This window comes from Gorilla gorilla, chromosome 3 (assembly GCF_029281585.2).
Source record: "Gorilla gorilla gorilla isolate KB3781 chromosome 3, NHGRI_mGorGor1-v2.1_pri, whole genome shotgun sequence".
Classification (NCBI taxonomy): domain Eukaryota; kingdom Metazoa; phylum Chordata; class Mammalia; order Primates; family Hominidae; genus Gorilla; species Gorilla gorilla.
Window position 1 is genome coordinate 168982586 of NC_073227.2, and position 16852 is coordinate 168999437.

The following is a 16852-nucleotide window of genomic DNA, read 5'->3' on the forward strand; positions in this document are numbered from 1 at the left end:
GTGAGGAGAGTGGATCTTACTAAGCTTAAGGGGAGCGCTCAGCAAAGAGAGGGGGTCCCACCGGCGGGCTCCCACCTCTCATATTGAACGCAAGGACACCACACATGAATTGAAGAGGTCTGCCTCCTCCTTTGCATAAGGCGGGAATTCCCAGTAGCTCCACCCTGTTCCCTCAGTGCGCGTGTGGGCCCTTAGTCTAAGCCACTCCACATTGATTTATTTCCCTTTCTAAGCATGTGTTAAAAGACAGAAATTTTCACCGTGGGCATGTTTAGGCAAGCCTTATGTGCACAATGATCTGGGCGGATCGGAGGTTCTCTGGGGACTCTACCCTACTTAGTTGGCTGTCTCCTGCCTCTATCAATACACGGTATGAGGGCAACAATGCCACCTAAAACACCTCAAACCATGTGCATACAACTGAAAGTGCCACTTGCTATAAGCCAAGGCTACTGAGTGATACTGTTAACGATGATGATGATAATAGCTATACATGAATTACATTGTGGATGTTGAAATAATATACTATGTCTAATTCTTCCTTACTCCCAACCCATCTCTTATTTTTTGCTTTGATCTCTACTACAGATTTTACGAAGTGCCAGAAGTGTCTAGTCATAGAACATAGCTTATAGTATTTTAGAGAAATTGTATATATAATGTTTTCCTAGGAAACTGCAGGATTGTGGTTTGCCCATTTAAAAATGGAAGCTTTGTGAGCTAGACAAGAGGACCTTTGATGATCAAGGTTTTAATTATTTTTTTCTTGTTCACTTGCTCACTAGATGTAAAAACATGCAATGAGGTGGACCTGGAGAATTCTGCAGATTGGGAAGTGAAGACAATAACAAGTGCCCTGAAACAGTATTTGAGGTAAGCTCCTCTCAGTAGCAAGAAAGAAGAATGGACTATTTGGATCTGTAACATAAAACAGATGCCAATTGTGTACATAAATATCAGTAGTTAAATTAAGCCTTATTTTAAAAAGGGAAAATTTGTCAGGTGTCTCAGTGTCCCAGAAAGAAAGGTAACTAGTAGATGCACATCAGTAATTGAGTAAATTGCAACAGAACAGAAATTGACATAGACTTGGGTTTTGAAATAGACATTTTTTGTGGATGTACATTTTAGGAATTAAAACACTATGAAACAACTCGTCGAGGCTGATGATTGAATGAAGGCTATTTATTGAATTCATTGTGTCTTTATATTTTATGCTGAAATGATTTTTTAAAGTTTAAATGATTTGAACTTAGGCTTATGACAACATGTCAATGCAAAGCTCTTTGAAAAAGAAGTTTACTTGGTGAGGTTTTAAGATAAAGTTGTTTTCTATTTATAATAGAAAATATTTAGGACTAGAGTTAGAGGGTAGCATTTTTTTATGAGTCACTGTCCTTTTTTTTTTTTTTTTTAAAGAAAAGAACTTAATGATAAGCTCAGGGTTAGATGAAGAACAAGTATATAGACAGTTAAAAAAAATAATGAAAAAAGATCACAACTGTAATTTTTTATATGCTGTGGTTCTGTTGGGGACTTAGATTTTCCATGGCAAACAAATGGCCTAGGACCAGTTCTTTTTTTTTTTTTTTTTTTTTTTTTAAGATGAAGTCTCACTCTTTTTGCCCACGCTGGAGTGCAGTGGCACGATCTTGGCTCACTGCAACCTCTGCCTCCCAGGTTCAAGCAATTCTCGTGTCTCAGCCTCCTGAGTAGCTGGGATTACAGGCTTGCACCACCACGCCTGGCTAATTTTTGTAATTTTGTAGAGGTGGGGTTTCGCCATGTTGACCAGGCTGGTCTCAAACTCCTGACCTCAAGTGATCTGCCTCCCTTGGCCTCCCAAAGTCCTGGGATTACAGGTGTGAGCCACCATACCTGGCCTCAGGACCAGTTCTTTTTAACCATACATAGGGTTGTTTTTCAGGTAAAAGTTATTTGGGTTCCAGTGGATACATTCGAATCAACTTATATGACGTATTTTGTATTTTTAAAAAATTATGAAAAATTTCAGATACGTAAGATGAGAGTTTAGTGTAATGAACCCTCATGGCTCTATTATCCTGCTTCTTGAGTTATCAACATTCCATCCTTCTTAATTCATTAATCTTCCTACCTGCCACTGTTTTTTTTTTTTTTTTTTTTGAGACAGAGTCTTGCTGTTGGCCCGGGCTGGAGTGCGATGGCACGATCTTGGCTCACTGCAACCTCCGCCTCCCGGGTTCCAGCAATTCTCTTGCCTCAGCCTCCTGAGTAGCTGAGATTACAGGCACTTGCCACCACGTCCGGCTAATTTTTTGGTATTTTTAGTAGAGACAGGGTTTCGCTGTGTTGGCCAGGCTGGTCTCCTGACCTCAGGTGATCTATCCGCCTGAGCCTCCCAAAGTGCTGGGATCTACCTGCCACTTTTTAAAGATAATACTTTAAAGATTTTCTGAAACATCATATTACTGTACCCATAAATACTTCAGTATTTATCTCAAAAAGTCATTTTTAAAAAGTCAGTCAAAATATAATTATTATGCACAACAAAATTAATATCCAGCATTCAGTCCATGTTCAATTTTTACCAACTGTCTTCAAAAAATCTTTTCATATTTGGTTTAAATCCTGCAGGATTTAAACTGTGCCAGCATTTCACTTGGTTGATAGGTTTTAAGGCTATTTTAATCTCTACATTTCCTCCCTTCCTCCACCACTGGCATTTATTTGTTGATGAACCTGGGTCATTTTTGATTATATCTTCATGATAGCATTTAACATGTTTCTTTAGCCATCCTGTGTCCTGTAGATAAAGATTTTTCAAATGGGCTTTGTTAGAGTCAGGTTTTATTTTCTTTATTTCAAGAATGCACTGTAGGCCGGGCACGGTGGCTCACGCCTGTAATCTCAGCACTTTGGGAGGCTGAGGCAGGCAGATCACAAGATCAGGAGATCGAGACCATCCTAGCTAACACGGTGAAACCCCGTCCTACTAAAAAATACAAGAAAAAAAAAATTAGCTGGCATGGTGGTGGGCGCCTGTAGTCCCAGCTACTCGGGAGGCTGAGGCAGGAGAATGGCGGGAACCCGGGAGGCGGAGCTTGCAGTGAGCCGAGATCCAGCCACTGCACTGCAGCCTAGGAGACAGAGCGAGACTCCGTCTCAAAAAAAAACAAAAAAAACAAAAAAAAACACAAAAAAACCAGAATCCATTGTAGTGGTGGTATATTCTTTCTGTTGTTTCCCATCAGGTAGCCTGGGTTGTCTGGTTGTCCCACTTTTTAATGATATAAAATTTATCCGTGGGTGATAGTTATGTATTACCTATTTTCAACTGCTTTGTGTAAAGAAGATGTTTTCAGCCACTGTTCTAAATTTTTTCTTAAACTGTTATGTGCACTATTGTTATTCCTGATTGATAAAGGGATGTATACTTATATCAGTATTGCCACTGATAGTGACTAACTGTGGTTTAGATGAGGATTATGGTAAAAATGAATCTTGTTACTCCCAACTCTAGGATAAGAATTTAAGTTCCCTGAAGATAGGCATCTTTTAAGTCTTGTTCACTGCAGTATCCCCAGCAACTTGGAGCTGTGGCTGAGAAATTAGAACAGTGGTTCTCAACTGAGGATGATTTTGTCCCTCAGTGGGATGTTTGGCCATGTTTGGAGACATTACTGATTTTCACCATTGCAGGTTTGCAGTGCTCCTGGCATCTGGTGGCATCTGACATCCTGCAGTACATAGGACAGCCCACCCTCCCCCCACAAATAATTATTTGATTCAAAATGTCAATAATTCTGAGATTTAGAAAGCTGTGTTAGACAGATGAAGGAAAGAGTAGGTAAGGGATATAAACATATAATGAATTGCACATATTAACTTGACCAGAAGACGTACTGCCACTCTAGGAGATAGCTTTAAATCCATTTTACTGTTTAGTAGACTCATAGCTAGTGCAGGTAAAGGGATTGACTGAGATGACTCAGTTATTGGTGGAAAACTAAGGGTGGAAATCCACCTTTTCGGCAATAAATTGCATTCTTTTTTCCTCCATTCCATATGGTTCTTTTCTTTTGCTGTGTGGGAGGAATTTGTTTAATAAACTAGAGGCCCTTTTTATTTAGTACATAGGATTTCTTTTTGGATCTTGATATCCTCGGAAGCTGGTTCCTTATTGCCCCTGGTCTTGTGTTGCTTTTTCTGTCTTTTTATTTTATTACCTTGCTTCATCCTATGGAATTTCACTTTTAAACAAACATTGCCTACGGAACGACATTATGAGATGTTATTATTATATAACTTCACTTCTAACAAAATACACATTCTGCCTGAATGTGATAAAGTGAATTATCATAAGATGGCAGATGCCTTGGGAGATTTGAAAGTTGGGTTGCTGTTCTTTTCCCCTATGTTATTTTTAGCGATGGAAAATGCAGTAATTAGGATTTAATTGACCCTTTTTTTTCTCTAAATTTTGGTGATGCATCAAATGGGATAAAACTGGGTTTTTATCTACCTCCATTTTGGCAGCAGGGTTCTGGCCCAAGCAAGTGTATTTCTTTCTGCATGAGAGGTAATACAGTGTGATGGTCAAGAGCAGGAGGTCTGGAGCCAGCCTGCCTGCCAGGGTTGGAGCCCCAGCTCTGTCACTCACGGCACCATGGCGTGAAGCTGAATATAGCTTTTCTCACCCAAAAAAGCTCTTGCCCTTGAATTCTTCTCACTGCAAATAACCCAGCTATCTTATTGGATGGGATGTTGGAGGTGGAGGGAGGAAAACAGCCAAAGCCCCAAAGCACCAAACTAAAACAAGAAGCAGGTCCTCCAGGGTCTTGGAGAAGGAAAAGTATGTGCAGTGGACCGATGCGTGGCATCCCTCTTTTTCTTCTACTGACTTGAGGCAATTTTTTTTTTAACTTCTCATGTTTTAGAGAGCTGAATACCAGCCCTCTGAATGATTTCTTATCTATGCAGACCATTATTTTGATTTTCAGCGATGTGTTCATTACAGCAGTTTTCTGTTGTGAGGGGACAAATGAGTGGTTTTGTGATGTTTCTAGTCAAATGATTTTACCTGGAGGAAACTTCTTTTAAGCCTGGAGATTGTAATGGGACTTTTTGGGAGGGAAATGCCAGCTTAGGTAAATATTATGATTTATATCCCCCAACAGATCCCAACGAGTGGCAAAGAGAGGTGGCTCAAAAACATGTCGGGTGGGAGGCTGAGAGTTGCAGTGACTCAGCATAATACATTCTGTATGGGGAACTTGTCATTTTTATGGCTGCTTCCCTAATGTTAACAATATTTATTTTTTTATGCTGCATTGCCTAGCTAGACATATGGCAGTGATATAAGTAACTTGTAGAAGATATTCAGATACAAATTCATTTTTATTGGAAAAAAAAAGTATTTCTAAGGGTTCTCATTCCCCCCCTCCCTCGACCCCACTTTTCTTTTTAGCACCCTTTAACTTTCCTTCTCTGCTAGATAACCATTTTTCTTCTTTGTTACCTCCTGCTTGTCTATATTTTGAAACAAACCCCCTAAAGGCTTACTTCTGATTGGCCCTTCTTTCTCCTTATTTAGGCTGTGGTATAGTTGATTTTTTTTTTTCATTTTCTTTGTGAAATGGGAATGTAGGGGAAAAAGGAGAGGGAGGGGAAATAAGAGCAGGACTTTTTCACTCATGCATTAAATTTTAGTTTATGGTCGTCATTTTGTGTTTGTATGTATATACTATAGCATCGTAAATTGTATGTAAGGAATATATGTACCTTAACATTTTTTTCTTTTATTTTTCAATTTTCTTTTCAAAACATTAAAAAAAAAATAGAAACAGGGTCTCACTTGGTTGCCTAGGCTGGTCTTAAATTCCTCGTCTCAAGTGATCCTCCCGCCTTGGCCTCCCAAAGCACTGGGGTTACAGGTGTGAGCTACCATGCTTGACCTATTTTTATTTGTTGTTTAAAGACAGCTTTATTGAAACATAGTTGAGATACAATAAGCTGCATATATTTGTAGTGTACGTTTTGGTAAGTTTGATGTATGTATACCTCTGAAACTATCACCATAATCAAGATAGTGACCCTATGCATTATTACCCCCCAAAGTTTCCTCCTACCATTTGAAATCTCTCTCACACCCTACAGAAGTAGCCTCATCCACTGAAATGTTACTTTGCAATTCCTGTAATTTTATATAAATAGAATTATATAGTATATACTTGAAATCTGTATTATTTCACTTAGAATAGATTCTTCTATGTTGTAGCACATACCAACAGTTCATTCCATCTCACTGCTAACTAATGGACCATTTTATAGATACACCAGCATTTTAAAAAATCAGTTCATCTGTTGCAGGATATTTAACTTGCTTGTAACTTTTGGCTGTTGCACATAAAGCTGCTAAAAGCATTTGTATACCTATATTTGAGTGGACGCAGGCTTTCATTTCTCTTGGATAAATCCCAGGAGTGGAATATTTAGATCATGTGGTAATTATGCTTAACTTTTTGGGAAACTGACAAACTTTCTTCCCAAGTTGATGTATTTCTTTACATCCTCACCAACAATATACAAAGGTTCCATTTCCTTTTCATTCTTGCCAACTCTTAAGCTGGTCAATCTTTTTCATTTTAGCCATCCTAATAGGTATTTGGTAGTGTTTCATTGTGCTTTTAGTTTGCACTTCTCTAATGACTAGTAATGTTGAACTTTTTTCCATGTGCTTATTTTCCATTTATATATTTTCTTGGGTGAAGTGTCTGTGCATATCTTTTTCCCAATTTTTTACAACTTAGATTGTCATATTATTATGTTTTAAAAGTTAAAAAATATATTTTGAGTACAAGTCCTTTCTTAGATACCTGCTTTGCAAGTATTTTCTTCATTCTGTGATTTGTCTTTTTGTTCTCTCAATAGTGTCTTTCAAAGAGAAGTTTTAATTTTGATGAAGTCTAGTTCATCAGTTTTTCTTTTTATGGACTGTGCTTTTGTGGCTATATTAAGAAACCTTTGCACTTATTCAAGGTCACAAAGGTTTTCTTTTATGTTTTCTTCTGTAAGTTTTATAGTTTTAGGTTTTACACTTAGTTCTGTGATCCATTTTGAGTTAATTTTTACATAAGATATGAGGTATGAATTCAAGTTCATTTTTGCATAGGGATCTCCAGTAGTTCTAGTACGATTTGTAGGAGTGGCTATTTCTCCTAAATTGTCTATTGATATGATCATACAGTTTTCTTTTCATTTGGTGAAGTACATTGATTTTTTTTTAGATATTATGCTAGTATTGTACTCCTGTGATAAACCCAACTTATGATATATTATTTTATTTATCTTGTGGAATTTGATTTAGTAACATTTTATTTAGAATAGTTGCATCTATGTTCATGAGTGATATTGGTCTGTAGTCTTCTCATAATGCCTTTCTCATAATGTCTTTAACTTTGATATTAGGATAAAGCTTACCTCACAGAATGAGTTAGAAATTATTCCCTCTTCTATTTTATGGAAGAATTTGTATAGAATCAGTAGTTTTTCTTTCTTAATTGTTTGGTAGAATTCATTCAGTGACATCATCTGGCCCTAGAGTTTTCTTACTGGCAAGATTTTTAACCACAAATTCAATAGGACTACTCAGGTTATCTGTTTCTTCTTGAGCGAACTTTGGTAGTCTGTGTCTTTTCAGACATTTGTCCATTTCATCTGAATTGTTGAATTTATGGGCATAAAATTGCTCATAGTATTTCTTCATTTTATTTTTTAATATCTTTAGAATCTGCACTGATTCTGCAGTCACCTTTCTCATTCCTGGTGTTGTTTGTTTTCTCTCTTTTATTTCCTAATCATTCTGGCTGGATTGATCAATTTTACTGACTATCTTAAAAGATATGGTTTTGGATTAATTTATTTTCTTTATTTTTCTGTTTTCTATTTAATTGATTTCTGCTTGATTTTTATTATTTCTCTTCTTTTGCTTACTTTGGGCTTAATTTACACTTTTTTTTTTCCTCATAGCTCATTAAGGTACAAAATGAAGTGCTTGGTTTACCACCCTTCTTCTTTTTTAATATAGGTGTTTAGTAGCATAAAATGTCATCTTAGTACTGCTTTACCAACATCCCTCAAATTCTGATATGTTGTGTTTTTATTTGGTTCTTTTCAGAATACTTTCTAACTTCTCATTCTTTTGAGTTTTCCAGATATCTTTCTGTTACTGATTTTTAATTCAATTTTTGTTGTAATCAAAAAACAAACTCTGTGTGACTTAAACCCTTTTTATTTTTTGAGATTTGTATCATGGCCCAGAATATGGTTAGTCTTGGAAAATAAATGGCCTGTATGCGCTGGGAATGTGTGTTCTGCTTTTGAGTGGAGCGTCGTTTAGGTGAAGGACATGCCAATTGGATTAAGTTGGTCGATATTTTTGTTCAAATCTTCTGTATCCTGATTTTTCTACTTGTTCTGTTACTGAAACAGAGAGGTATTTAACTCTCTGATTATAGTTGTGGATTTGCCCATTTCTCCCTGTAGTTCTGTCAATTTTTGCTTCGAGTGTTTTGGGGCTCTCTTATTAGATCTATTAACATTTAATATTGTTTTGGCTTCATGATGAGTTGACGCTTTTGTCAATATGAAATGACTTTCTTTATCTCTGGCAATATTCTCGGCTTTGCGTATGTTAAAAAAGTTTGTGCATCTTTGATTTTTTTTTAAACATTTGAAGCAGAATTTGTGAGTTACAGGATTGTAACCTTTTAAAAGTTCTTAATATCTTGCGAGATTACCCTCCAGAAAGGCTGTACAGACCGACACTTGTCTAGGTATTCTTTAAGTGTTTATAAAGCTAGTAGTTGCTCTGATCATTTATAATTTTAAGATATGTAGCAAGGTGGACTGAACTGTAGCATTTCTGTTGATCACAGGATAAAATAAACTACCTTATGTAACTTGTTTTGTAGACTATGAAAATGCTGTGTATATTTTTAAAGTTGTCATCAATTTTATTTCATCTCTCATCTTATAGGAATAAAGATAAATTTTTATTTTTATAATATATTTAAGCAGAGAGGATTTGAGTTTGTTTAATCTTTTCTATGTATTTTGGGTGGAATCTTCAGCTAATATCTTAGAGATGAAGTTTCAAAATTGTTTACTTACATTTGGTTAGATGGTATGTTTGGCTTTAAATACATTAATGTGTAGAAGGAAGTTTTATATATAAAACCAGATGTTCACAAAGGTACTTTCCGTGATTAGATATGAAATACTGTATGCTTAGGTCTAGTAGGGATTTGTGGCTGCCTAGGCTTTGATAATGCTTGGTGCCAACAGCAGTTAATAAAGTGATCCATTTATGTATCTTTTTTGATTTGTAAAGGTATTCCCTAGGGAAGTTTTACACATTAATTAAGAAATGAATAACAAATTTAACATCCTTTCATAAAAAAACTCAGAAGTGACTTGTTTGGATTTATTTGATAATTCTGAGCTGTTCTTTTCACACAGGAGTCTTCCAGAGCCTCTCATGACCTATGAGTTACATGGAGACTTCATTGTTCCAGCCAGTAAGTATTATGTAAAGGTACATAGGAACAGTTTTGTAGTTGGTAGTGAGCATAAACGAAAAATTTCCATATGAAAAATTCAACTTGTTATTGCAGTTTGTGTTAAAAATAGAAATCGCTTTAAATGATGTTTGGTGCCTCCCCTCATCCTTGGGAAGTGAATAAAAGGGACAGTATATTCGTTCATTTGTTCACATACATTAATTATTTCCTATTATGTTACTGGATATGTAAAGCCAAGACAGGATTCTTGTCCCATGAGACAATTCTATAGCAAGTACTGGGGCATACTTCTCATTATACTACAAAATGTACAATAATGGCATGAGCAAAATGCTGAGGGAACACAGAAGTATTTAATTTGCGAAAGGTTGTGGAGATGAGCAGATTTGGAGAGGTTAGTAGTTTGGAGGTGGCTTCGCATAGAAAGATACTCGGATCTAAATTACAGACAGAAGGAATATTATGAGATAATGCCAGAACTCCAAACAGTATTTGATACAGAGTGAATAATATACGATCAAATGTTAAATGAAAAAGGCCTATAGTTGGTAGAATTTTGTGATTGAATTTTTTGTGAGTCATACTCATTTGAGGCTTTGTTTTCTGTTATATGGCTCACTTTCTATCTTTGACGTGTGTTGTTTAATCATCATAGTCTTCTGAAGTACACTGGTGTTAGGTATTTAATAGTGAAGGAAATGAAGGTTGAGACATGTTAAGTAACTTGCCAGATTATAGGGAGCCTTATTTAAAATTCAGAACCCTAGTTCTACTAGCTAAAACCTGCAGTATTGGTTTTCACAGGTGCACTGACAGTAGCTGTAATTGTATTTTCATTTCCTTTTATTTTCTCCTCTTGGATGTATTCCATAGTTTAATCTGTTGAAAAACTTAGAGCATTCCCTTTGGGACCAATGTTACTGCTGCCTGAACATTGCTTTAAATGTTACCTTCTTGTGAGGTCCTTGCTCCCCCCAGTTGTAAAGGTTCCTCCTGTGTTGCAGGAAGGAGGAATGTGTAGGCCCCATTAGACTCTACATATAAAAGAGGCTTTCGGAAAAGCAAAAACTGGTTCTATTCACTTTTGTTTTCACATGGGGAGAGGATTTTTTAAAAAAGAGAATTTTGTGAGATCAAGGGAGTGGGGGAAAATTTTCTCGGCAAAAACTCAAGTAAATGCTTAGTTGTTTTGATTTCTTCCCTGTGGCATTTTTGGCAAACTGGGGAAAGAGAAATTAAACTTAGTTGGAGGACAATTGTTTCATGTTGTTTGCCTTAGAGACTGGAAAAAGCAGAAGAGTGCCAATTTTAATCTAGAATCCTTTGAGAATTAGAGAAAGATAAAGTGATTATGGAATAAGGTTTTTTTTTCCTTCTTTTTTTTTTTCTTTTATTATTATACTTTAAGTTTTAGGGTACATGTGCACATTGTGCAGGTTAGTTACATATGTTTTAAATGACCACAATCATTAGTATTATTATGCCCCATAACTGATGGCAGTGTTTTTGAAATTTGAATATCAGTGTGTTTTACCAAATGAAGAGGTTCCTAAGGTAGGAGCTTATATCTTAAGAGGTAATAAAATCTATGGTGGTAGAAAATAAGTTTAAAGAGTTTGTTGAAGGCATCTTTGAGCAGAGTGGTGAAAGGATTGCAGAAACGCAGACAAGATCATCACCTGTTGGACCAGTACCTTGTGTTTTGCTTCCTGACTTTGTGGGAATGCTGTGATAGTCTTCACAGTGATTTGGATGACAGGACCGTCAGAAAGAAATACTGTTTCTACTGTAATCATTGGCATGGATTTGCACCTAAGTGCCGTTGTGGTTGGAATGGGACCTGTAGTAACTTGATTTAATGAGAAAAAGTACATGTATTAAATGGGTGTATTTTAGGGGCCAAGGTTTCCAATGTAGACTTTAAGTTTTTATTTTAATCTCTTGAGTACCCTTCTCTGCACTCATTGCCTCTTTTAGAGAGTATGGTAACAGATCTAATCTTTTGCATATGGACTTTTAAGTATCGAATAAAATAGTTACAGAAATCAGGTGGCCAAAATTAGTCTCCCCTTTTGAATGCCGTTGGAAAATCGGGATTGTGGTTAAGCTGTCATTTTCCGTGAACAGTGTCACAGCTTACCTTGTTTTGCTCAAGTGTCTGTTAGCTGAGCTGACTGCTAAAATTACTAAGCATCAGCAGTCTTTGTTACCACCTCTCACACCAACTTGAAAACTAATTTTTGATTCTTCTCAGTCATGTGCAGTGGTTTCCATCTGTTCTGTGGTGATGAGATAGTTTCTTCTCTTCTACCCTCCCTGCTGAGGGTTCTCAAGGTTTCTCCTGGGTCCCATTGTTTTCTCTCATCAGTTTCTTTCCTGTAGTTTCCTGTTGTGAACCTCCGTGTTAATTTCTCGGGTTCATGATACAAATATAAATTTCATTTCTATTTTGTCACCACAAAAGGCACATTTGTTTTATGTTCCTTGTTCTGAAAAAAATATCAACTTACTTTTAAAGGTTGACTGCATTGGAAAAGTTAAAACATTTTTTTCTTTGAGAAAATTAAGAGAGTTAATCTAACTTTCTCCGTTAGCTGAATTCCAAACTAAACTTATAAAAGGAACCTAGTAGACGATCCATCTTGGGGGAGACTATAATGGACTTTTGACATGGAAATTTATAAGACGAAAATGTAGTTACCTGGTCTATGGGGAATACAAAAGATTGTGTCCACCACAGGCAGGCATCTAGCTGAATGTCTTACTGCGTGATGTCTGTTACCTTTGAGAAAGTTGTAGGCTATGGTCTGTGTGTCAGCCTTTTGGCCTCAAAGTCCTTGCTGTATCATTTTGATAAGAGTGGACTCATGCCTTAGGGTTGGAGTCATGGTGCTTAGTACGAGAATGACAACTAAAGGCTGAATGCCTGTTGCATCAGAAGAAAAATCTCTTCACTGTCAGTTAAACCAAAACACTTGTGTTGCTATGTTCAGTGTATTTCTTCCTGTAGTCAAGTTAGTTGGGAAGCAAAATGATTACCACAAAGGTCTTTGGTTATTTATCATGAGAAACATAACTATAATCGGATCCAAGACATTGGTGTTTACCTAACCAGAATGTTCTATCGTTTTTGATAAACATATCTGGGAAGCAAGACAAAAATCATGTGATTCTTGCTGGGGAAGGGCTTAGGAACCCAGGAATTAAGGGGACTGAATGCTTAGTGGCATGCCTCCCTCTTAGCTTGATGTATTCATTTCACGGTAGATACGAATGCCACAGGAGAAATGCAACACTTGATGTCTGTTGACTGAAGCCCTTTATCCCTTGGGAAGTGCTTGGATGGTTACTGCTAATGCCTTTCTAAAATTACAGTATCATTGACTTTTGACATTTCAATATTGAAATAATTTAGCATTTATCTGCCTCTGTGTCTTCGATAAGCTCCATGATCACATCTTTTTCAGTTTCTGTTAGTTGGCACAGCATCATAAGCAGATGGACATTACAGTGTGGTAGATGCTGATTTGTAGTTACACAATTAAAATGCCTTTTCCACTACAGTAAGCTCCTAATTCCCTGGCATATTTCAAGAATTTGGTATTATGATTAATTTAGTATCCTAGTTTTTTTTTTAAGGTAGGCTGTTCATTCTTTGTCAATCAGTAGCAATTAAAATAAATTGCATTAGCATAAGCAACTTTAGATGATTTATCTTCAAAAACTTTTTTGGAGTACCTTAAAGGTATTATGTTGTAGCTACATAGAAATGATTGCGAATAGAAAGCTCTGATGATTAATGTCAAAACAAGATAGAGAAAAAAATGGTTTTATTTTAAAAGCCCAGAGTATTTTTTTTTTTTTTTTTTGAGGAAGAGGGAAAAAGACTTGGCAGAAATGGATGTGTGATTTTAAAATAGATTAGGATGGGCTAGAAGGAGAGAGACTGAAGATAGTGAAAGGTTTTGACTCTATTTTTCTTTTTTTAAATTTTTTAAAATTATACTCTAAGTTCTAGAGTACGTGTGTACAACGTGCAGGTTTGTTACGTATGTATACATGTGCCATGTTGGTGTGCTGCATCCATTAACTCATCATTTACATTAGGTATATCTCCTAATGCTATCCCTCCCCGCTCCCCCAACCCCACGACAGGCCCAGGTGTGTGATGTTCCCCTTCCTGTATCCAAGTGTTCTCATTGTTCAATTCCCACCTATGAGTGAGAACATGCGGTGTTTGGTTTTCTGTCCTTGCAATAGTTTGCTGAGAATAATGGTTTCCAGCTTCATCCATGTCCCTACAAAGGACATGAATGCATCCTTTTTTATGGCTGCATAGTATTTCATGGTGTGTATGTGCCACATTTTCTTAATCCAGGTTTTGACTCTATTTTTCAAAATCAATTCCACTATTTTGAGAAATGAAGAATGTAATTCATAGAGTGTGGGAAACTGTTTCTCTAGCTTCTGTTTCTAAATAATGAATCCTAAAGTATTTAAACTAGGTTTTCACTGGAAAAAGATGATTATTAATGGCAAGATAGACTCACAAGTTAGTAGGTTTTTAGTGCAAAGTTTTCCAGACTTTTTAATTTTTGCAATATAAAATTCTTATCCTCAGTAGTTGTCCTTTTACTCCTTTGGAATTTCTACTATTTTGCAGAGTCTCTGCTTTAAGTCTTTTTAAAAATCAAAGCTGTGAATTGAAATTGTTATATTGTTTTTATTTTCTCTAGTGTTGATTAGTATCTTGTTTTTTATACCAGATTAAGAACTGGATTATAATTTATTACCTAGCCCTTTAGACAGTTGTGTTTTTGTTTTCGGTGATAAATTTAGTTTGTATCTAGAAGTTTTTTTAATGATATAATATGATTTGGTTGTGTTATTTATGTGCCTTTTAATTTCTTAGCCTTTTTGCATCCTTTCTGTTTAGCAACAACTGTCTTAGTGTCCTCAGTTGTAAAATATCATTTCTCATTCTCAAATACTATTATTAGGGGTGTAAACTGGAACAAACTTGTCTTTACAAACATTGGAAACAATCTAAGTGTTCATAAAATCGATGGTAAGGTGTTCCATTTAATGACACTGAAAAGTATCTGTGATACATTAAATAAAATAGGTTGTTTAGGCATTTCATTACAAAAAAAAGGAAGGAAAACTCTGCAGGATTTATACTTAAAATTTACCAGTTTATTTTAGGATGAGATTTATTATGGGTAGCTTTAAGTGAACTTTTTGTTGAAATATAACATGGGCTCAAATAAGTATACAGCTTAATGAATTTTCACATGTAATCAGCCCCAGATCAAGCAATCAAACATCATCAGAAGCCCTTTCTCTTGCTCATGTGGTCATTATCCACTCCCATGAAGTGTGATCACTCTCCTGACATTGTAGGTTGAGGCTGCAGCATTTGAACTTTATGTAAATGGAATCAGAGTATATTCTTCTGTATCTGGTTTCTTTTACTCATTTTGTGAGATTCATCTCTGTTGTATGAAACATTCATTCATTTTCATTGCATTCTGTTTGAAGAAGCCACAATAGATTTATCTGTTCTACTGTTAATGGACATTTGGGTTGTTTCCAGTTTTGGGCTAATAGAACGCTGCTGTGAGTATAGGAGTATGTGTCTTTTAATGAGCATTTATGTGCATTTTTCCTGGTTATATACCTACGAGTGGAATTTTTGGGTCGGTCATAGGGTATGTGTTTGTTCAGCGTTAGTAGATAACTGCCAAACAGTTCTTCATAGTGGTTGAACCCTTTAATGATTACCATCTAGTTAGCATGTGGAAGTTTCAGTTGCCTCATGTCCTTGCCAAAGCTTAGTATTCATTTAAAGCCATTCTGGCAGGTGAGTATTACTCTTTCATTGTGCTGTTAACTTCTGTTTCACCGATATAGGTTTATTCTGTTTTCATAGGTTTTTTGGTCACTGGAATAAATATTTTGTGAAATTCCTGCCCCAGTCTTTTGCCCTTTTGTCTGTTGGATTGTCTCTTTTTTCCCTGATTGGTTTGTAGTTCTTTCTAATCTGATTGCATGCAGTTTCTTATGTATATATATATTTCAGATATTTAGTACTTTGTACTAAGGTCATTTTCTCTGTGTTGTCCAAGATTTTAGTATTACAGGTATTTAACTTTTGTCATAAGGAAAACTATTATCCTTTTGAAAAAATAAATGCCCCTTTCTTGATCTGCTTTACCTCTCTTTCCCATTCTCTTGTTTTTTTTGCTTTCTGAACAGGTGTTCTGAAATCCCACTCTTCTCCCCTTCTCCAGCAGCTCCCTCTTTGTTTAACCTCCTCATTTTAGTAGAAAGGGGCTCTCAGTTGATAAACCTGGTGATACCCAGGGCCCCTTAATCCCAGTGTTTCCATTCCTTGACCTCTCCTTACCTCTCGAGTCCACTGGCTGTGCCCAGCCTTTGCAGATTCCTTCTCACTTGCCTTCCTGATGACATCGAACCTCCCTGGTCCTCCCACCTCTTCCTCCTCCTTGGCTGCATTGCCTGCTTGACTTAGCCCTTCACTTCACATCTCCCTGTACATCTTTGGAGCCCTTTTCCCCACAGTGCCCTCAGTTACCTTTCTGTAGAAGTTCGGCAGCTTTGTCCGTGAGCTAGTGGTCACACCTCCTGGAGAACATTTCTAGCCTTGATCTCTAAAGCCTCCTACTGTTTCCAGCTACTGCTGAATACCAGCCGTTTGAATGTCACTTCCTCCATTCCCTCCACCATCATCTCCTTCCTCAAGACAGCTTTGGCTGCTGTGTTTCTGTCTGTTGGTGGAATTGGCCCTGTTACCAGACTACCCAGATGTGAAACACTGCTCGTCTCTGCCTTCTTCCTTCTGACCCACTGCTAGTCTGCTGCTAAAACCTGTCAGTTCTGCTTCTTCCATCGTAGCGCTCAAATAATAGTAGTAACACGAACAACAACAGTACTAATGGCTAACAGTGATTGAGTGCCCACATGTGCCAGCCACAGAGGCTAAGTGCTTTATGTATGTTACAGCATTGAATCTCATAATGGCCTTTTAAGATATTGTTTCATTTTGCAGATGAGGAAGCTGAGGCACAGAGAGGTTAGTTAGGTAATTTGTTCAAGACCACTCAGCTATCAGTTAGAAGCAACGACTCCCAGGTGTAGTGACGGTCCTGACATACAATCTTTTGACTTTATGAGGGGCTTATTAGGATGTCCCCCCATCATAAATCATAGGGCATCTATACTTCTTTGTTCTACTTCCCTCTTTGTAGTTCTACCACCTACCTCAC

General features: G+C 36.7%; 1 protein-coding gene across 4 annotated transcripts in view; it reads left to right on the forward strand.

Annotated features, from left to right (window-relative positions):
* ARHGAP10 (Rho GTPase activating protein 10) overlaps positions 1-16852 on the forward strand; it is a 343170-nt gene that overhangs the window by 214551 nt on the left and 111767 nt on the right. For all 4 annotated transcript variants that reach the window (XM_019025986.3, XM_055384931.2, XM_055384932.2 and 1 more), the window contains 2 exons: positions 786-873; positions 9502-9560. In XM_019025986.3, coding sequence (XP_018881531.3) covers positions 786-873; positions 9502-9560 — 147 coding nt within the window. The remainder of the gene's footprint in view (positions 1-785; positions 874-9501; positions 9561-16852) is intronic.